This window comes from Pongo abelii, chromosome 8 (assembly GCF_028885655.2).
Source record: "Pongo abelii isolate AG06213 chromosome 8, NHGRI_mPonAbe1-v2.0_pri, whole genome shotgun sequence".
NCBI lineage: Eukaryota > Metazoa > Chordata > Mammalia > Primates > Hominidae > Pongo > Pongo abelii.
Genome location: NC_071993.2, coordinates 85,537,559 through 85,559,298, shown reverse-complemented (window position 1 = coordinate 85,559,298; position 21,740 = coordinate 85,537,559). Strand labels below are relative to the sequence as shown.

Genomic DNA, 21,740 nt, shown 5'->3' with positions numbered 1-21,740 from the left:
TAAGATCTTATTTTTCTATCTTTCTTTCTTTTTTTTTTGAAACAGTGTCTCAATCTGTAGCCCAGGCTGGAATGTGGTAGCATGATCATTGCTCACTGCATCCTTGAACTCCTGGGCTCAAGTGATCCTCCTGCTCCAGCCTCCTGAGATGGGACTACAGGCGTGTGCCACCACACCCAGCTAATTTTTGTATTTTTTATAGAGATGGAGTCTCACTATATTGTCCAGGCTGGTCTCAAACTCCTGGCCTCAAACAGTCCTCCTGCCTCAGTCTCCCAAAGTGCTGGGATTATAGGCATGAGCTACTGCATACAGCCTTATTTTTCTATCTTATCTCTTTGAGAGTCTTAAGTAACTTAGAGGAAAATTCTGAAACTAGTTAAATCCGGGGCCTGCTGTGTACAGGGCAGATAACTTAGTTTCTGTTTTGCAGAGACAGGTTGTAAATAAGTAAGTTCAGAAAATAAGAGGATTTCCACTTGCAATAAGGGTTAGGAGGGAAATAAACACAATGAGGTAGGAAGAATAATTGTGGTTGGGTTGGTGTGAGAATAGAAAAGGATGGGGAGTTGGACAAGATGGCGGTTGAAGTCTGAGCATGAGAAGGGGCTGGGACAGGAAATTCTGAGGAAGAGATAACAGTGAATGCAGGGACTCAGAAGGGGAGCCTGCTGGGCATGTTTTTGGGGTGGCATCATGGCTGATGCAGAGGGAGTTGAGAAAGATAACATTTTATTTTTTATTTTTTTACTAGTGGTTTAGACTTAACTAACCAAGTTAATGGTGCAAACAATAAACACATTAGCAGAGACAGGCATGAATGAGAGAAGCAGCAGCCTGGGCCAGGTGCTGTAGGATTAAGGTAATGAGCTCACCTGCCTTCAGGGCCAGACCAGTACCTTAACTTAGTGAAGACAGTGTGGGCTTAACTTTTGTTCAATTTCTAATAGAGACGTAAGTGTAGAGAAATATTCCTCTGAGAAAAACAGCAAACACCATAATAAATGGCAAGTGAGCAGTACGATGCCATGATGATGATGGCAAGTGGCCTTTGACCTCAGAGTCGGAGACACAGTAGGGACTGGGAGCAGCTCAGAGCCTGCTGGCCCTGACTCAAGGGGGCAGCTGTTTCTCAGTGCCAGCCAGGCATTGTCATGTGGGAATGTGAGCTGTCTGTGCTAAATTTGCCAAGTTTTCCAGAGAACCAGAAATCTGAATTGTTCTATGAAATTCCCGGATTTAAAAATGTTGGCTTGAACTTTAAAAAACCTTACAATGAATAGACAAAATGCATCTGTGGGCTTACAGTCTGAAACATCTGCTGAAAGCCCTTTTATATTATGATAAAGGGGGTTCATCAAGTATGATGCATGCGAACCATTTCCTTGTGCCCAGTACATAGCCAGTACTGAGGAGAAAAAGGTACTTATTATTGATTGCACCCTTGATGTGTTTAGGTTGTTTTCACCATTAATTTATTTAACGAACTCTCAATCCATATTAAAGATAAATATTATCCCAGTCTAATTCAAGTGATTAAATTAATACATGATTTTTTTTGCTGTTTGCATATTGGTTAGTTTGCTCTATTAGTTTGGTTAATTCTATGTTCGTGTTACATGAGCAAACATTAATCTTGTGTAATTCATGTAAAATTAGTGAGGAACAGGGGACGCACATTTTAAATCCTGTTCTTTTCTTATTTACTGTCCATTTCCGTTGCTGGGCAGTCGTTGCTTCCCTCACTTGTCCTGGTGCTTCCACTCATTTAGATCTTGAGACCTCCTGGCCAGTGTTAGCTGCATGTGCAAGTGGGAAGGACCTTTGGCAAAAATGCCATTCTGAACCAGGCAAAGGATGATGGGGAATACAGTCTTACGACGTGATGTCGCGTTTAGAGGGTTTTCGTCAGTTTTAATGAAATACAAATGCGCCCAAAGCAAGTTATTTTTTTCCCCCAGGGGAAAAAATCTTCATTTAGTATGCAGTTTTGTATTACAGGAATCGTGTTTGGTGTGTTGCAATCCCTTGGCAATTGTCTTGGGGAATTTTATTCAGCACAAGCATCTCTGATGGTTCTGGCATCAAGTTGGGTTAATTACTTGTTCATGTACTTTTTGGTCTTGTGTCTATGTTAAAATTCTGAAGCATTGTGGAGAGGAACACTGGGAGTAACAAAATATATTTGAATATTTCTAATAGATTAAAGGCTTATAAAAACATCTCTTTTTCCCCCCAGGGTTTTTTTTTCTTTGCATTGTTTTCAAATGAGATCATTTTGTATGAACATGAACTTAGGAACTTGAAAGTAAACTTTTTTTGTGTGAAAAATCTTATCTGTAAATACAAGTTTTTAATTGAGTCAATATTTCTCTCAATTTTTGTTACAGATCATGGAGGAAACAAATACGCAGATTGCTTGGCCATCAAAACTGAAGATCGGAGCCAAATCCAAGAAAGGTAAATTGTGAGAGGGCGAGAAATAGGTGGTTTTGATAACTGAGATTATGGAATTACTGCAGGTTTGCTGGGGAGAAAACTAACCTTTATTCTTAACACTTTTGTCCCAAAATATTTGTTAAGTAGCAGTCTTTCAGGAGGATTTTCATAATTAAAAATAATGTATAGTTTTTATCCAACAACAGAAAAATATTAACTATTAACATTATGATAGAAATGTAATTATGAAAGATACAGCAACCTGTGATTTCAAGGATGCTTATTTGATTGATATCCATGAGTCATGGTAACTCTTCACATGTTTTTAACGCATAAATTTCTATTGTTTACATTTCAGAGTTCTTTTTTATGTACTACACAGATTTCATAGCTGTTTTTTTTTCCCTCCAGTATGATATGAACCTTAGATTTCAGGTCTCGAGTGCTGCTTGTCTTCATCTATCAGACAGCAAAGAACCCACTAGATTTCTCTTTTAGGCTGAGTGTTTCCCTTGCCTGGTTTTACCCTATGGGACACTACCCAGTGCATAGATGTTCAGAAATGAAAATAAAGGCCTCCCTAGTTTTCTCCCTGGATTACATAGTATTTTCAAATGTGACCTGCCAATGTATATTTTTATGAATAGTTTTTAAAGTATGACCTTAGTCTGAACAAACTTTGTTGAGTATATTTCATTAGAAGAATGCAGATGCATGTAGTTGTCAGGATATAATGACAAATGCCATCAAACAATTAAAAAATAATTGCAGTCTGAACATTATCCATCATGGTCTGGCTTTGTTATTGTTGCTGTTTAGTTTTGTATTTGCTGCCCCTTCTCCCCATGACTTACTGCTAAATGATAACATTGCAAGATTTCTCAGTTTCCTTTCTTACTTCAGTCCAGTTTGCCTTCTTTTAATTGCATTTCGTTAGAGTTACTCATCACATGGAATAAAAATTATTTTAGTTATTTAGTGAGTGTTGTTAGCTGGACTTGAATTGACTGAAACTCCTGTAGAAACTCCTATCTTGTTACTTTTTTTGTTTTTTTGTTTTTTTGTTTTTTTTTTTGAGACAGAGTCTCACTCTGTCACCCAGGCTGGAGTGCAGTGGCACGGTCATGGCTCACTGCAGCCTTACCCTCCTAGGCTCAAACCATCCTCCCACCACAGACTCAAGTAGCTGGGACTATAGGCACACACCACCATGCTTGGGTAATGTTTGCATTTTTTGTAGAGATGGAGTTTCACTATATGTTGCTGAGGCTGGTCTTGAACTCCTGAGTTCAAGCAATTCTCCTGCCTTGATCTTCCAAAGTGTTGGGATTACAGGTGTGAGCCACCGCACCCAGCCTTGTTACCTTTTTAATTGTTATCATGGGTGGCAAGGAATTGGGAACTTATATGCTAAATAATCATAAGAAGACATGGTGAATTTGCAAGTGCAATTCTGTATCTTTGTATAAACCTGTATTTCTCAAGTGGTGTAGAATATATTCTTAATTAATCTTCAGTAATTTTTGTGATATGTTGGAATGTTTTGTACTCTCATTATGCAGAAGAAGAAACTGCCGTTCATGGATTATCTAGCTATTTGCAGCATTTAAAAATTTCTGTCCTACTACATGAATAAATTGGAACTTGAACATAGACTAAATCTTCTTTCCTTATTGTCAGGCATTTTTACTTAAAGAATAAAATTAGCTTTATTACTAGCCTAATAAAAATGCAACTTAATCAGTCTCCAAAGAAAATCCCCAAGGAAACATGAACATTAAAACAATTCCAGATAACTTTTTATGTCTTATTCTCTTGCGGTATCCATGCTGTTGTTTTCCTCTCCCCTATGCCATTATCCTGAGAAACTGAGAACTGATTAGTTTTTGTTCAAAATGTGGTGACAACAGTAGACATTTCAGAAAATATGGAGCTGAATAGATTTTATTCATTGGTTTCTTGTCATTGACACTTAACCCATTCAGAATGGCCAACTATATTGCACATTTTGATTATATATTTTGCTTTGGAATTAAGAATATTTCAGCAGTACATTCGAGGATGTTTGGCATAATTTCCACATGGTTAAAATTAACCTTTGGAATTGTGCCTAAGAATTGATCCCTTCAGGCCTGGATCTATAGACATCATTTTATTTTGTTGTATTTATGAAGTGTTATGGATGTATATAGTACTATATGATACGCAGAATGCACTTAAAGAGAACATGGAAGGGAGAGAATCAGAAGTTTGCCTCAGAGGAATTTACTGTTCAGAATTTACTTGAGTTGCTCTTATCATTTAAGCACACAGCTGCTGAATCAGTTCTTGGCTAACATCCCTGGTATGTGTATACCTATATTATTTTTTAAATGATTCACTTCAGAAATGCAATTTTTGGACCATAATTTGTATTTAATAAAAGTGAAATGAAAATGGCAGGAAGAATGTTAGAAGGTAATTATTTGCTCTTTCATCTGATGTGGCTGTTCCTTCTCACCTCTGAGTGTTGTAGAGGAAGGAATTGTTGGTCTTTAGAGCTTTTTCATTCCAGACTATTATTATTCAAGAGACCCAAGAATATAAACGTATTTAGGGACTCCTGCCGTGTTTTGGATGATTATTACATTCTAAATCCCATGGTGATATGAAACTTTGGAATATACACATAATCCCCAGGCTGTGCTAGAGAGACAATACAGCCATAGGTTTGTGTTGCATTTCACTTTGGAGTTTCTGAAGTGCATGTTGGCTAAATATTTGAGCCTAGACAAACATTCTTCATGGCCACTGTTACCACAGTTTGCCCCCTTCTTTACCTTACTGGAATTTAGTCCTGTGTTTCCTAAATTAGCTTCCATAGCTCTGTCTAAACTTTATTTTTTAAGCCATTAATCCTTTATCGAGAACAGCTGTGTGAGTGGCCGTATGGCTCACCTGCTTGAAGAGCTGGTAGGAAGCTGCCTGGCAAGAAGGCAAGCAGCCAACAGCCTGAATTTGCCATCAGTTAGAGAGTTCAGATTCTTCTCCTCTAAAGATGCTGGCTCAGTAGTTCTGAGGCTGGTACTGGGAGCTGCTATATTTAACAAGTTTCACTGCTTGTTCTTATGGTCAGGGTGAGTTTGGGAAACACAAATCTCACCATCTGACATGGAAATATCACTAAGAAGACCACGTGTTCTGAAGGCAATGGGTGACCACTACTGAGAAACAGCAGAGTCCTTCTACAGTCACTTCTGGATAATGCCCATCTTTGCATCTATAGAACTACATTTTTATGGATGCATTAATTTCATTTTTCTATCATCTTTGTAGTCCGTTAACATGGATTAGTTTAGAGTGATGACAACCTCATTGTTCTGTGCCTGTGCTAACTGTTGGCTAAAAGACCATCTAATTTTTGTCCATTCCCTTTCCTCCTCCCTTTCTTATCATCTCACTTTTCTTTCTTACCTTTCACTCCCCTTTCATTCTTCTGTGACTGTATTCTAGATGGAATATAGTGGGGGCAAAAGTAATAGAAATATTTTCATGTGCACAGGGCGTTTTAGGGAAGTGCATGTTTTGTGATATAAACTAAGGAACTATAGAATTATTTAAACTTTTTAAATTTTAGATTCAGGGGTACATGTGCATATTTTTTACATGGGTTTATTGCATACTGGTGGAGATTGGGCTTTTAGTGTTACTGTTACACAGATTGTGAACATGGTACCCAATTGGTAATTTTTCAAGGCCTTGCCCTAGAATTTTTTAAAACATCTTTAGAGTATTTGAAATTGTTGAAAGGTTGAATCATCGTTAGAGCTGGAGAGAACTGAGAATTTAAGGTTAGTATAATGGACATTTAAATGGGTGACTGTAGAATTGTCTTAAAGAGGGTCACGATTAAGAACAACAAAGCAATATTTGGTATTTCTTCTGTATAACGTAAATTTATTTTGAGTGGATAAAAATCTAACTCCTTCCAACTGTTAGATTGAGAATACTAGAGCAGTCTCCTTTACATTGAAAAATTTGAGGTTTGTGCCTGTGAAACCAGTATTTAAGGATTAAGGTGTTTAATACCATACATCCTTACCAACAGAATAACTTCAAGGACTCATTAAAATTTTGAACATGCTATTCTGAATCATAGCCTTAATATTTTAAAATAAACCCAGCTTCATTAAAGTACAAATTGCATTCTTAACAAATTTGATTGTTTTGCCAAATAGAAGTCCTGCCAGACCTGCTTTAAGAAATAGATAAAAATGATTTGCAATGAGAATTTATCACACTGGTATATTGTGCTGTGAGCTTCATGATGCTAGATAAGTTTGTTTTCTTAAACGAGGTAAGCATTTTTCTCACAGTCTTCTTTTGCTCTTAATCTGTTCATCAGTCTCTTCTTAGATGGGTGAAGGTAGACAGTAAATGATATGGTTTGGCTCTGTGTCCCCACCCAAATCTCATCTCGAATTGTAATCCCCTTTATCCCCACATGTCAAAGGAGAGATCTGGTGGGAGGTTATTGGATCATGGGAGTGGTTTCCTTCCACGCTGTTCTTATGATAGTGAATGAGTTCTCACAAGATCTGATGGGTTTAAAACTGTTTGACAGTTCTTCCTTCCCATGCTCTCTCTCCCCTGCTGCCATGTAAGATGTGCCTGCTTTCCCTTCTGCCGTGATTGTAAGTTTCCTGAGGCCTCCCCAGGCATGCAGAACTGTGGGTCAATTAAAGCTCTTTCCTTTATAAATTACCCAACCTCAGATATTTCTTTATTGCACTATGAAAACAGACTAATACAGTGAGTAAAAAAATGTTTAAAGTTTTTAAGCCAAATTTCAAATAACTGAGGTCAGCATGAATGAAGCTTTATTGCAGAGTTAAACCAACTGATAGGAACTAATCCCTGCAAGTGGTCCTTGCATGATGACTTAGGAAACCCTAGGACTAGCAGGAATGAGAGGCATTGACTGGGTTACTTGATGTTTCCTGGTTTGGAGGCAATTTGGCACCAAGTTTAGCCATTCTCTTCCTCCCAGAATCAATAAAAGAATCTTCAGAATTCCATGAGGTTTTATTGTTTTTGGTTACATTTTATCAGAACAAGTAGATATCTAATAGAAAATGTTAGCATGAGAAAAATAGTAGACAGTTCATTTTGTTTTTTCCAAAAGAAAATGTTTTGTTGAGTATGCTTACACTTTTATTGGGTGTTCATAGTGAACTAGTTAGTTGAGGGCTTTAACATAGTTGCACTTAAAGGGCTGAGGGCACAGAAGAGGCATGGCAGGGCATGGCATGCTGGACCAAAGTGTTTCTAATGGCGGGTTGCAGCCTATTCGTGTGTCAGGTGTTAGGTTAGTGTGTCTCAGCCAATAGTAAAATGACCCAACTAGGTTAAAAAAAAAAATAGAGTGTAAGGGCATTGTTTGTTATTCAATTTTTATTTTATATTTTTTGAGTCAGAGTCTCACTCTGTCACCCAAGCTGGAGCGAAGTAGTGCAATTTCACCTCACTGCAACCTCTGCCTCCCGGGTTCAAGCGATTCTCCTGCCTCAGCCTCCTGAGTAGCTGGGACTACAGGCACACACCACCACGCCCTGCTAATTATTATTATTATTATTATTATTGTTGTTGTTGTTGTTGTTGTTGTTGTTTGAGGTGGAGTTTTGCTCTTATTGCCCAGGCTGGAGTGCAATGGCGCAATCTCGGCTCACCGCAACCTCCACCTTCTGGGTTCAAGCGATTGTCCTGGTTCAGCCTCCCGAGTAGCTGGGATTACAAGGCACCCGCCCCCACGCCCAGCTAATTTTGTATTTTTAGTAGAGACAGGGTTTCTCCATGTTGGTCAGGCTGGTTTCGAACTCCCAAACTCAGGTATTTCACCCACTTTGGCCTCCCAAAGTACTGGGATTACAGGTGTGAGCCACCGCGCCTAACCAGCTAATTTTTTTTTTGTATTTTTAGTAGAGACAGGGTTTTACCATGTTGGCCAGGCTGGTCTTGAACTCCTGACCTCAAGTGATCTGCCTGCCATGGCCTCCCAAAGTGCTGGGATTACAGGTGTGAGCCACCATTCCTGGCCAATATTTAACTGATAGAATACTTTACATATTTATAGAGTACAGTATGATATTTCAGTACGTGTATACCAGATGTAATGCTCCAAGTGAAGCAGCATCATTGTCTGGGGTAAATTCCTGAGGTTCGTTGTCTCATGCCAAGGAAATCAAGGACACGGACACACATGGAATGAGGTTAAGAGTGGAGGTTTAATAGGCGAAAGAAAGAGAAGGGAGAACAGCTTCCTGTCCTGCAAGAGAGAGGGGTGCCTAAGTGGGACTTCCAGCCTGCAGTAGAGTTCACAGGATTTTATAGACAGTCTCAAAGAGATGGTGTCTGATTTACATAGGGCCCGAAGATTGGTTGGACCAGGTGTGACGTTTACATAGCACATGAAGAAGCTGGCCACTCCATCCTCATCTTTTATTATGCAAATGGGGTCTCTACTTGGCCTGTGCCATGTTGCCTACTCCTTACTGTTCACGTGGTTGACAAGGAAAGGGGAAGATGGAGCTGCCATGTTGGACCTACCTAGCCCCCAAGTGGTCTTTTCCTGGTGGCACAGCTGCTGGCATTCACCCATGCTAGCTTCCAGCTTGCTTGTCTATGTTTGCAGCTCGATTTTACTGGCTGCTCTTTTTAGACAAGAAAATGATTTGGGGGCTACTTTTCATTAAAAGGAAAACCTTACTGAGGACTTCCTTACCCTCACTATTTGCCTAAATAGTATTCTCTTAACTCCTGTATCACAAGCAGGGTAATTAGCATATCCATCACCTCCAGCATTTATTATTCTTTGTGTTGGGAACATCCTCTCTTCTAGCTATTTGAAAATATATAATAAATTATGTTTAACTGTAGTCACCCTACAGTGCTACAGAACACTAGGATTTATTCTTCCAATCTAGATCTTACCTTTGCAACTGTTAACCAACCTTTTCCTATACCACCGTCCCACACCACACCTTTCCCAGCCTCTAGTAATCATTATTCTGTTCTCTACTTCTGTGAGATCAACTTTTTTCTCTTCCACATATGAGTGAGAACATGCAGTATTTATCTTTCTGAACCTGGCTTATTTCAGTAAGGGTATTGTTTAGTAAAACTTTCATAAGCGTCTGTTTATGTGCAAACATATACCTGTGCACAAATATATTAGTAGGTCATGATCTAAAATGGATGACAATGAAAGGTTGTAGAACACTGTGCTAGGTGGTCAGCTCTCCAAAGGGTAAGGAGCACATGGATTTTGTGAATCACTGCATCCCTAACACTGTAACCAGTTCATAGTTGGCACTCAGTAAGTGTTTGTAGATTGAGCCCTCAACTCAATCATGGAAACATTGTAACCACTAATACAGATGGGAATGTATATCCCTAAGGTGTGTCATACAGGAAAAAGATTTAGAATTATTGCCTTCCCAGATGAGTGATAATCACTGTTATGAAAATTATCCATTACTGTTATCTTCCCTATAGACCCCTTAAGTAAAAAAATGTGGGACATGATTGTGACTAAACCTTCTTTAGTGGTTCTGAATAGTCCTAATGATGACTACCTCCACTAATGAGGGAAGTGGAAGGAAACTTAGGGACAATGACCTGATCATTGTCATTCACAGGACACCTGAATGAGTGACACTCTGGTGCCATTCTCAGTAGGCTTTTAAATGAGACTTAACGAGACACAGCCTCCTGGTAGACCTCCAGACTATAGTTGTTTTGGTTGTGGTTATTTTAATTAGTATTTATTTACATAATTAGCAATTATGTAAGTGGGTCCTACCATTTGTTGAAACCTCCTGGAGTCAGGCACTGTGCTAAATATTTTGTGTACATAATCTTTTCAAATTATCAGAGCAACTCTATGAGTGAGGTGGTAGTATTTTCATTTTCAGATGAAGAAACTAAAGCCAGTAAAGGTAGGTTAACTTGCCCATGGTTTTCCAGTTGGTAAGTAGCAGACCTCAAACCCAAATTCAGGTCTGTTTGTTTCCAGAACTCCAAATCACTGTACTCAAATGCCCTTTCACACCCATACCTGGGTGAGAAAATTCCTTCCATGGTGCTTTTCCCTATTCCAAGAAGTTCCATAATGTATAATAATATCTCTTCAGCAACCATTGCCAAGATTAGCTGATGATGCTCAGTCCAGTTTCATAATGTCTCAGTCCTTGGAGATTACAGAGATTTGAAGGTAGGCTAAGGTTAGCATTTCTTATAGACAACACCTCTTTTTTCAGGGGAAATTAGATTTTACAGTTTAAAAAGACGAAACCACTCAAAGGTGTGTACATTTTTGAAAAGTGCTTGCCTCTGAATTTTACCTTGCTATTTCATGCCATGTGTTATTTCCTTATGCAGAGACTTTTTGATATGTCATTAAACAACTTTGAAAAAATGAATTTGGAAGGAAAATAAGCCCAGAATATGTTATAAATTGCTTGTTGTGTTGGTTTTCTTTTACATGTATATATGTGTGTGTGGTTTTTTCTGTATGTGTGGTTTAAATCTTCGAAAGTACTGTTTGTCACATACCTGAGGACCTGTGTATTTCTTCTGAGTAGAAAAATCTGTGGTTTTGTTGTTGTTGTTCTTGTTTTTGAGACAGGGACTTGCTCCTTTGCCCAGGCTGGAGTGCAGTGGCATGATCATAGCTCAGTGCAACCTTGGCCTCCATGGCTCAAGTGATCCTCTTGCCTCAGCCTCCCAAGTAGCTGGGACTACAGGTGCAAGCCACCATACCTGGCTAATGTTTAAATTTTTGTGGAGATGGGGTCTTGCTGCATTACTCAGGCTGGTCTCAAACTCCTGGGCTCAAGCTATCCTCCCACCTCAGCCTGCCAAAGTATTAGGATTACAGGCATGAGCCTCTGTGCCTACAGAATATTTTATACTTAAAACTTTTGTATATATTATTAAGATCATCACTTGGTGAATGCTAATCGAGGGCCTAGAGTAGAAATTCACCCAAAGAGTTGAATAAGTTGTATGCAATGTACCAATAGTCACTGTTGCTAGAGAGAGCATGGTCTAAATAGGACCACTCAGAGGAGAACAGAGACCTGGGCCATTCCAGTTCTTGAAGATCCCAGTATACTTAAACAATAAAAATTTTATAAAAAGACTATATTTTTAAATATTCAGTTTTTCAGTGCATCTCTTTCTACATGAATAACTGTGTGTGTAGATAGTGCCAAACATGCACATTTGAGATCCTTTTTGAATACGTATTTTCTCACACTCATAGACACACAGTGCACACATCATTTTACAGGTGAGACAGCTCATGTTTGGTGACCTATTAGCAAGACTGAGGACCTGAGCTTGGGTTCATTTCTTGATCTCCAGCTAGTTCCACCTTCTCTTCTGAAGGCCCCAGGTATTGATTGGCTTGTTTGCTTATCTTGTAACTGCTGCAGACTAGCTGTTCTTTCCAATCTTTTTTCTCTCTCTCCTGTACCAGGGCCAGAGAGGAAAATGGTCTCAGCTTTTCAGTTTTCTTCTCAAGCCTAAATAAGCAAATATATCTGGTAGTTTTTTTTTTTTGAAAGATATTTTCCCTTAACTTAGAAAGGAAACAAATTTTCAGTGGAATAGAGGTGAGAAAGTAAGTAAAAAAGTGAAAACATTAACAGAAAGACAAGCCAGAGACAGGGAAAAATATTTGCAAAAGACACATCTGATGAAGAACTGTTACTCAAAATATACAAAGAACTTTTTAAAACCTAACAATAAGAAAACAACCTGATTTTAAAAGTGAGTCGAAAATCTTAACAGATACCTCACCAAAGAAGATATACAGATGGCAAGTAAGCACGTGAAAAGATCCTCAACATCATGTATCATTAGAGTTGCAAATTAGAACCATAAGCTACCACTACCTACCTGTTAGAATGGTTGAAATCCCAAACACTGACAACACCAAATGCTGGTGAGAATGTGGAGCCGTAGGAACTCTCATTCGTTCTTGGTGGGAATGCAAAATGGTACAGCTACTTAGGAAGATGGTTTTGCAGTTTCTTGTAGAATTAAACATGCTGTTACCATATGATGCAGCTGTCTCACTCCTTGGCATTTATCCAGGGGAGTTGAAAACTTATGTCTGCACAAAAACCTGCACATGGAACAGATGCTTATAGCAGCTTTATTCGTAATTTTCAAAACTCGGAAACAACCAAGATGTCCTTCAGTAGGTGAATGGATAAATGTGGTACGTTGACACTATGAAATATTATTCAGTGCTAAAAAGATATGAGCTATCAAACTATGAAAGGGCATGGATGATTCAATCTTAAATGCATTATACTAAGTGAAAGAAGCCAGTCTGGAAAGGCTACATACTTTATGATTTCAACTCTATGTCATTGTAGAAAAAGCAAAACTTTGGAGACAGTAAAAAGATCAGTGGTTATCAGGGACTTCATGGGAGGGAAAAATAGGCAGAGCACAGAACATTCTTACGGCAGTGAAATTATTCTGTATGATTTACAATGGTGAATATATGTCATTGTACATTTGTCAAGGCCCATAGAACAGGTTTTGAAGTTGATGTGATGTTGACAGTGCCCGGGGAGGCTGTGCCCGCGTATAGAAAGCGGCGTATGGGAATTCTCTGTACTTTCCACTTGATTTTGCTCTGAGCCAGAAACTGCCCTGAAAAATAAAGTCTGTATTTAAAAAAATAGTCATCAATACTAGACACAGCATTTTAATCAGCATTTTAAAATATACTATATGCAAAGATAATATTGTATGATCAAGAATAACTCCTTAATGTACAAATTTAAAAGCACCATGAAATCTCTTAAGAAACAATCAGAAGTTTTATAAAATTTTAAAAAAGGAAAGTGAGGAAAATGCCTAAATTAAATGGTAAAACACACCCAGTTATTCAACACCAGGTGGCGACTGGACCGGGTCTGGATTTTTCTTAGCTTGCCTGACTCTGTGACTGCTGCTGTCTGCTTTCTTGGGCTCCTTCTCCCTCAATCTTCCTGTTTCCAGAGCAGATGCTTTTTACGTCCTCTTGCCTGTGGTGACGTCCCAGGATCCCTTCTATCTGCAGTTTTTTCTTACCTGTTAAACTGTATGAGGAGGAAAGGAGAACATTTTGATTATTTACCTGTTTTGTAATAGGCATTATAATAGATGCCTGTGGTAATCTCTTTTAATCATTACAATAACCCACATGAAGGAGTGTTATTGCCCCCATTATGTATATTAATAACTAATGTGAAAGATGATATAATTTGTTGAAGGCCACTGAATTGTAAGTGATGTAGTTCGGATATAAACCTTGGTTTCAAAATTCAAGACACGGTAATCTCGTCCATTCTGTAAGAAGCAAGCACATAAGTGCTAATGATGAGTGTTTGGTCACACACAAAAAATAAAGATTTACTACACATTTATTTAAGAAAACTCAGACTTAAGCTACATTTGGTTCTTAAGTATCTTCTTCAAAAAGAAAGGCAATCTTGGGTAATTCCTTACCTGACCTTTAGAAGTGTACTGGACCTCTGTCTTTTAAAAATGTTCAGCCTACATTTATTTTTATTATTCTTGTTCTTCATGGTATCTTTCTTTCCTTTTCTCCTTTTTTGAGATCCATTAAGGATTTTACTGTGATTTATAAACTTTCTTCTGGAATGGTGGTTCTCCACCTGAGGTGATTTTATTCCACAGGGATCATTTGGCAATATCTGGAGACATTTTTCATTGTTACAGCTGGGAGAGGGTGCTACTGGCATCTAGAGGGTAGAGCCGAGGGCTGCTGCTCAACATCCTACCCTGCAGAAGACAGCCGTCTCAACACAAAATTATCTAGCACAAAATGCCAGTAGCTCAAGGTTGAGAAATGCTGAACTAGAGGAGTGGGCTTATTATCAGGATAGCATAGCACTGGATTCCCATTAGAATCCATAGTGTCTTCATAGCACTGGATTCCCGTTAGAACATTTCATGCAGCCTGGTGCGTCAATTACCTGGCTTCCTTTTTTGTAGCATTGGCATTAGAATATAGTTTAGTGTGACTACAGAAGGAAGAAAATACACATGTAACAAAATAGGTGAACTGACAGAATTTTGGTAAAAGAGATAAAACATAGTAGGGTGATAGGTCTACACATTTTAAAAGCCAGTTTGCAATCAGTGTTGAATTTTATAGTTTAATTGTGCAGCTTCAACTGTTTGTTTATTCTCCGTGAGTGTTTCACGTTATGCCTTTGTGCCTGCTTCAGTGCTGGGGGACAGACCTTCTACCCTCCTGGTTCATGTTGCCTCTGTCTTCCATTCCTCTTTGCTGGAATGTGTAGTTGTGATAACTGTGACAATTCCTAAGGTTTCTGACAGTTTTTGAACACCACAATGGTGCTGTAAATTCCTGTCTTGGCCAGGAGATGGACACCACATTTTGATGGTTTCTCAAACCATGTGTGACCTTTTCCTGGTTTCCTCTGTTCTGTCAGTCATGGCACGGCTGGACAGAATTCAGGGACATCTATCAGGCCTCTCAGGAGCAATTAAATTATTTTCATGAAGGCATTTTGCAGTTGTAAACAATATTGAAGCCACTGTGTGGCATTTCTCATTGGCTAAAAAAAAAAAAAAGATAGTGGCAATAATACAGGATTATCTGAATCGATAATTAGCCAGGCATGGTGGCACATGCCTGTAATCCCAGCTACTCAGGAGGCTGAGGCAGGAGAATTGCTTGAACTCGGGAGGTGGAGGTTGCAGTGAGCCGAGATCTAACCACTGCATTCATTGCAGCCTGGGCAATAGAGCAAGACTCTGTCTCAAAAAAAAAAAAAAGATTAAAAATAATAATTAGGGAGAATAAACGACATCTTGGTTTTTTCAAAGTCCCTTTTATGCCATTGAAGTGTGGCTTGTGGTTTATTATTACATTTTTATGCAACATTGGTACTGACATTTTTATCAAAAGATATTGGAGAGATTTCAGGAATGAGGAGTTACATTCCCTTTATATCTTGTTGCCAGAAATTACTCTTAAGCAAAATAAATTCTGCTTGAAATAAAAATAAAATGAGAACACAGCATGTGCATGTTTTTGGCTCTGTGATCTATGCAAATAGTTATGTATTAACTCATTTATTAAAATGGGCTTATTCTACACACACATTTCTACCATTGGATTTTTCTTCTTAAAAAATAACCAGAGCGGAGTGGGGAGGCGGCAAGAGGACCTGTGGCGGGCCCTCTTCAGCCGTCTCTCCTGCCTGGTTTCCCTCGGCCTGCCACTGTGCGCTCAGTCCAGCACCATGGGGAAGTGGGACAATCGGGTGGCCTATATGCACCCATAGCAATGGCGAGATCAAGGGGTCCAGTCCAGTCTTCAGGGCCAACAATACAGGATTGTCTGAATCGACCGAGGCCTACCTGGGAAGAAGTAAAAGAGCAACTAGAAAGGAAAAAGAAAGGTTCCAAGACTTTGACTGAATTTGAAGAAAAAATGAATGAGAACTGGAAGAAAGAACTGGAAAAACACAGGGAGAAATTGTTAAGTGGAAGTGAGAGCTCATCCAAAAAAAGACAGAGAAAGAAAAAAGAAAAGAAGAAATCTGATAGGTATTCATCTTCTTCTTCATCAAGTTCTGATTCTTCCAGCAGTTCTTCTGATTCTGAAGATGAGGATAAGAAACAAGGAAAATGGAGAAAGAAAAAGAAGAACCGTTCACATAAATCTTCTGAAAGCTCCATGTCAGAAACTGAATCAGACAGTAAGGATAGTTTAAAAAAGAAAAAGAAGTCAAAAGATGGAACTGAGAAAGAAAAGGATATTAAAGGACTCAGCAAAAAGAGAAAGATGTATTCTGAAGATAAACGTTTATCATCTGAGTCCTTGTAAGAATCAGAGTATATTGAGGAGGTGCGAGCAAAAAAGAAGAAAAGCAGTGAAGAACGAGAAAAAGCAACAGAGAAAACAAAAAAGAATAAGAAGCCTAAGAAACACAGTAAGAAGAAGAAAAAGAAGGCTGCTAGTTCAAGTCCTGACTCACCATAACATTAAGAAAAATCAGGATTCCCTTATAAAGAAAGTGCAATGTCTGAGGAAATTTCAACTGTGAAAACTACAACATATTTACTAAAATGCATGAATTTTCTTGTTTTTAGAATTATTCCTGGACTATTCAGTAGCCACTCAGATGCCACTGTGTGAAAGAGCCATAAATGTTGCCTGCTGCTTGAACATCTATTTTTTTCTCTTCCAGTGCTTGATAACTCTGGGAGATAATATACTGCAGTCATACTAGTGGTTAAGATATTTGGGAATAAAATTAATACTTTTGACTAGAAGTGTCTAAGGATAAACCAACAGAAATTGAATCTGGATACATCTTTAAGATGTAATCAGAAATGACCAGATGACTCTAGTTAAAATTTTTGAAGGAGGGATTACATTAATATTTCAAAACCCTTACTCTGTAGATAAGTGTATTTTAATTTTTTCCCCTTGTATACTTTTATTTACCTGGGGAAGGAGCTTTTACGGTTGGAGGGGTAGTTTGCTATCTCTTTAGCTAGCAGAATAGTGTGCCTTTGATCCTCACACATCCTGTATTATGGACACAGTAGCCATGCTTCACGGGGAGGTCAGAGATGGCTACCAGCAGTCTTGCCCTTTACTGAGCTTAGTGTCATCCTTGGATGCTGTCATATGCTGCTTTGAGTGAACCAGAGAAACAGCCATTTGCAGCATGAGAAAGCCCCAAAACTCTGGGATTTACCTCCACTTCAGTAATAATGATTATTTTTTAGCATTAGAATGTGTTATGTCATTTGAATTAATTTTGACTACACTTTGGCTTGGGAGAGGAATTATTTTAAATAGATACTGGTACTTTTTGAACTTGATAGCTAAAGATTCTAAAATGCATGTTTTATACTAAGTTTTAACTAGTCAGGAAAATTTTATGTAACCAGTGATAGTTTATTTTTTTGTATGAATTTTGTTTAGGCTGCGATGTTTAGCTTTTGTTAACTCCTCACTCTTGCTGTCTTAAGTTCATTACTATGTTTAATGGCCTACTTGCCAAGATATTTAGCATGTAAAAAGTAGGGTTTTGATTTAAAAAAAAAAAAAAACAGCTTCATATTGAAGCTGAGACTTACAATAACAAGTTGAGTGGCAAGCCTGGTATGCTGTGTCTTATTGCCAGAATCTTAGTAAATGTAATGTTTTAAAAGTTTGTTGTCTTTGTATATTAATAACAAATTATGACAAGTTTAAGTAAGAGTTAAAAAAAATAACCAGAGAACTTCTTCTGTATAAGCATGTAAACAGTAATACCATTATTTTTGTAGCTGCATGAAATACCATTGCATGTATATGTAGGATATGGCTATAATATACATTTCAACAGATTTGATGACATTGGGTTGTTTTCTCTTTTGTCTACAATGAATTTCAAATTTAGTTGCCTACTTTTACACATTTTTTATGTTGCGTAAATTCTTACAAGTAGAATTTTTAGGCCACAGGATATGAGTAACTTTAATATTTTTTAGGATTGTCACCTTGTCCTTCCAAATGACTCTTGAACTCCTACTAGGCAGGGGCTGGATTCTGGAAAGAGAAACAATTGTTTTTGCTCCTCTTTGGCAATACTATGCTTTCCTGTCCTAGGCCAATCTAAATAGTGAAAAAAAAAAAAAAACACAAAAAAAACCTCATGTTGTCATATGCACTTTCTTAATAGAAAAGTTGAGCATTGTTTAATCTGTTTGTGGAACACTTATTTATATCACTCTGTGAATTGTTTGCCCTTCCCTTTTGTTGGTTTATTCATATTCTTTCCCTATTTTAGTGAGTTGTTGTCTTAGTTCATTTTGGCTACTATACCAAAATACCTTAGCCTGAGTAATTTGTAAACAATAGAAATTTATTGCTTCCAGTTCTGGAGACTGGGAAGCGCAAGATCAAGGCGCTGGCAGATTTGGTGTCAGGGCCTGTTCCTCATAGGTGGCACCTTCCATGTCTTCACATGGTAGAAGGGGCAAAAAACCTCCCTCACATCACTTTTATAAGGGCACTAATGCTATTTAGGAGGATGCAGCCCTTATGACTTAATCACCTTCCAAAGTCCCCACCTCTTAATACTGTCAGCATTGGGGGTAAGTTTCAACATAGGAATTTTGTGGGGATATAAATATTCAGACTGTAGCACTTGTTCATCTTTTTTTTTCCTAGTAAAATTAGACTTTTAAATTGTTTTTTCTACTGTTTAATTGTCTTGCCCAAACTGTTCCTTCCTCGCCACCAATGCTTATTTACAAGTAATTGATGGATAATTTCTATATCAAACTAGAATGAAATGAATTGACCTTAAATACTAATAATGTGTTAATTTTTGAAGGACTATAGGAAAGTATATATTAACATTAAGGCCATTGGATTTCCAAAATAAATTATCTAAAGACTAGGTCCTCAATATTAATAGCATGGAAATGTGTGTGTGTGTGTATGTGTATATGTGTGTGTGTGTGCACGCGCACACCCATGTGCTTATGGGTGTGTGTGTTCGTGCATGTTTGCCCTGATATGAGAATTACTTACTGTATTATACAATAGTCATTGAATTTCTGAGTTTTCTTGGTGTAACAGAAAGATGACACAATAAGTTGTTTGGTTTTATTTCTATGTGTTGGGATTTGAATTCTAATTTTAGGGTAAAATTTCTGAATTTTTTCTAATCCATTATATTCAAGGAAAGGAGGGCATATAAACTTCAGTATGTTATTTTGAATTGGCTCATATTCCATTTCTACTTTGTCTCCATTTCTAGAATGGGATCCATATGTAAAAGTATTTAGTTTTTGGTATGATTTACTTTCTCTTTAACACTCAGTTTAATTAACTGAGAACAAAATTCACCTTCTGTGCTGTGCAATTTCAGAGGTGCCAAAATAGCACCTTATATTAAAAGATATCCTGGAAATATTTTTGAGTGCTTTGAATAAAGTTTCTCCAACAACATTGATTTATATTTTGTTCCTCAACTCATTATGCTACTTTACACCTGGGTTGTGTCTGCTGTGGAAGATCATCCTCCACCCTCCCTTTTCCAACTGGCCAACTCCTACTCATCCTCACACATCCATCCCAGGTGGCATGTCTTCCTGGAAAGCTTCACACACGCCTCCAGATGGAACCTAACACTCTGTTTCTTGCACCAGCTCAGCACCTTATTCATGCTTACATTTTGGCACTTTTCATGCTTGTACTGCATCAGCCTAGACATTTGCTTTTTCTTTGGACTTTGAGCTCATGGACCTATGTCAAAGACCAATATGTCTTACTCCCTTCCATGTGCGCGGTGCCTCCAGAAAGTTGGAGTGATAAATTATGAGTTAAAGTTTACATTATCATTAGATTTAGGATAAATTTGAAGTTAATTCAACAGTTATTTAAGTTATTCTGTTATCTTTTGAATAACTTTTGAGAAAGTAAAAAATGGCCCTGGCAGCTGACAGGCCACAATGTTCCCAACTGAACATAAATACCTCTTGCAGAATATAAATAATCAGACAAGCCTACTTCTTGAGTATGTCTGAAACAAGACTGAGAAAGGACCCTCTCCAACTACAAAAGTAATTAAACATCCCTCTCTTATGACTGACATGAATGATTGCTTCTTCTTTACCGATGATGACTCCAACTCAGCTTTAATCCTCTGCTTTCTAGGTTAAATTTGCCAAGATAATCAATGAATTGTCCCTACCTCCTGACAGCTCCCAATCCAAACCTGGCCTCTAGTTTCTTAAACCTTTCTTGGAATCACCCAAAACAAGCTGAAATAGTATCCTAAGTATCCACCAGTTTCTTAAAATTCTCCAGTTACTTTGGTGTACTCTTTCTTGCTGTAGTAAGTGAATGAAAGCTCAATTTATTTACTACAAGAGTGTTCCTGGTGGTCTTTGATTATTGGGCACTAGAGTGAGTGTTGGAGTAATGTAAGAAAGAAACATTTATCTCAGTCTCTGCCCTTTGGATACTTAGAGTTTGCCTGGGGATTCTGGCCTTACTTGCTTTAAATAAACCTTTAAAATGGCATTGTTTGCTGTCAAGACTAGAGTAGAGGAGGAGAAGAGTGCAAATCACAGCTAAGGAAAATATTCCTTAAGTATTGATAATTTCTAGTGTGGATCTCAAAGGGCTGGGGCATTCTGTTTGGGAAAGGCTGAGAGCTGGGGGGAATCATTATGTGTTACAGGAAGAGAGGAGACTATTTTTTGAAAGGGAAAGTATTCGAAGAGTTGGTGGCCAATAAGGTTGGACAGGTAGAGGAGATCAGTGACAGCTGGTGACCTTGTGAGAACTCATCTACAGACAGCGAAAATCCCGGGGTTCGGGGTGGACACAGGAGATAATTAGTAGGAAGGGGTTAAAATACTGAAAGATGAGTATAGTAGGTCGTATTTGATGACAGGAGGATCAGAGAGTCTTTTTTGAAAGATGAGTCAGCAGGACATGGTAACTTGATAAGAGCAAGGAATTGGGTGGTGGGCTGCTGTAGCAGATGCTTTTGATATGGTCTTGGCCCACCTGTGAGTTCACCCACAGTGGACATCTCCCATGCATGCCAACAGCTTTCCATCTCAAGGGCCTGATCTGTGCTTGTCTACCGGAGCACTTTGTCAGCCCTGTGGAAACTTACTCTTGCTGCAGAGCAGCCTCGAAGTATAACCTTTACTCAGTGAAGGGCTGGAGTCAGAAAATAAATGCCCATTTTCCCCTTCTCTTTGTGGGACAATTCTGAAGCACATTATTTATGTCTTTTCAGAACATCCTAGGGATATTGACCCCCAGCAGGAATGCGCCATACCATCCCCTACCATGGTTTTTCTCTCTCCCCAGTCAGGCTTTCCTCACTTCCTAACTTATGCTCCCTGGGATCACCTCCCCAATTCACTATGCCAGACTAACCCAAGTTCTTATCTCAAGGTGACTTTAGGGGGAACCCAAACTAAGATGGGTATCTTGGATAATTGGGTTAATTATTATGCCATGGAAAAATGGAATTGGGATTCTTTCCCAGGTTAATTAATGACTGCTGTCTAGTGAAAAAATGACTACAGTCATCTCAAGTGTATTTTATATATCAGTGCAGGAATATGGCAAAATGCTTTAGAGTTCGTGGCTTGTTTTGAGAAAAAAAATATGCTCCAAACCATCTGCAAAAGTATTACAGTGATCCCAAGTGGAACATAGGCACTTGAAG

At 38.3% G+C, this 21,740-nt stretch overlaps 1 protein-coding gene and 1 pseudogene across 7 annotated transcripts in view; both read left to right on the top strand.

Annotated features, from left to right (window-relative positions):
- BICC1 (BicC family RNA binding protein 1) overlaps positions 1-21,740 on the top strand; it is a 320,717-nt gene that overhangs the window by 189,390 nt on the left and 109,587 nt on the right. For all 7 annotated transcript variants that reach the window (XM_054522560.2, XM_054522561.2, XM_024253682.3 and 4 more), the window contains one exon: positions 2,391-2,460. In XM_054522560.2, coding sequence (XP_054378535.1) covers positions 2,394-2,460 — 67 coding nt within the window. In that variant the 5' untranslated portion in view covers positions 2,391-2,393. The remainder of the gene's footprint in view (positions 1-2,390; positions 2,461-21,740) is intronic.
- LOC100461029 (protein FAM133B-like) lies at positions 15,684-16,562 on the top strand (annotated as a pseudogene).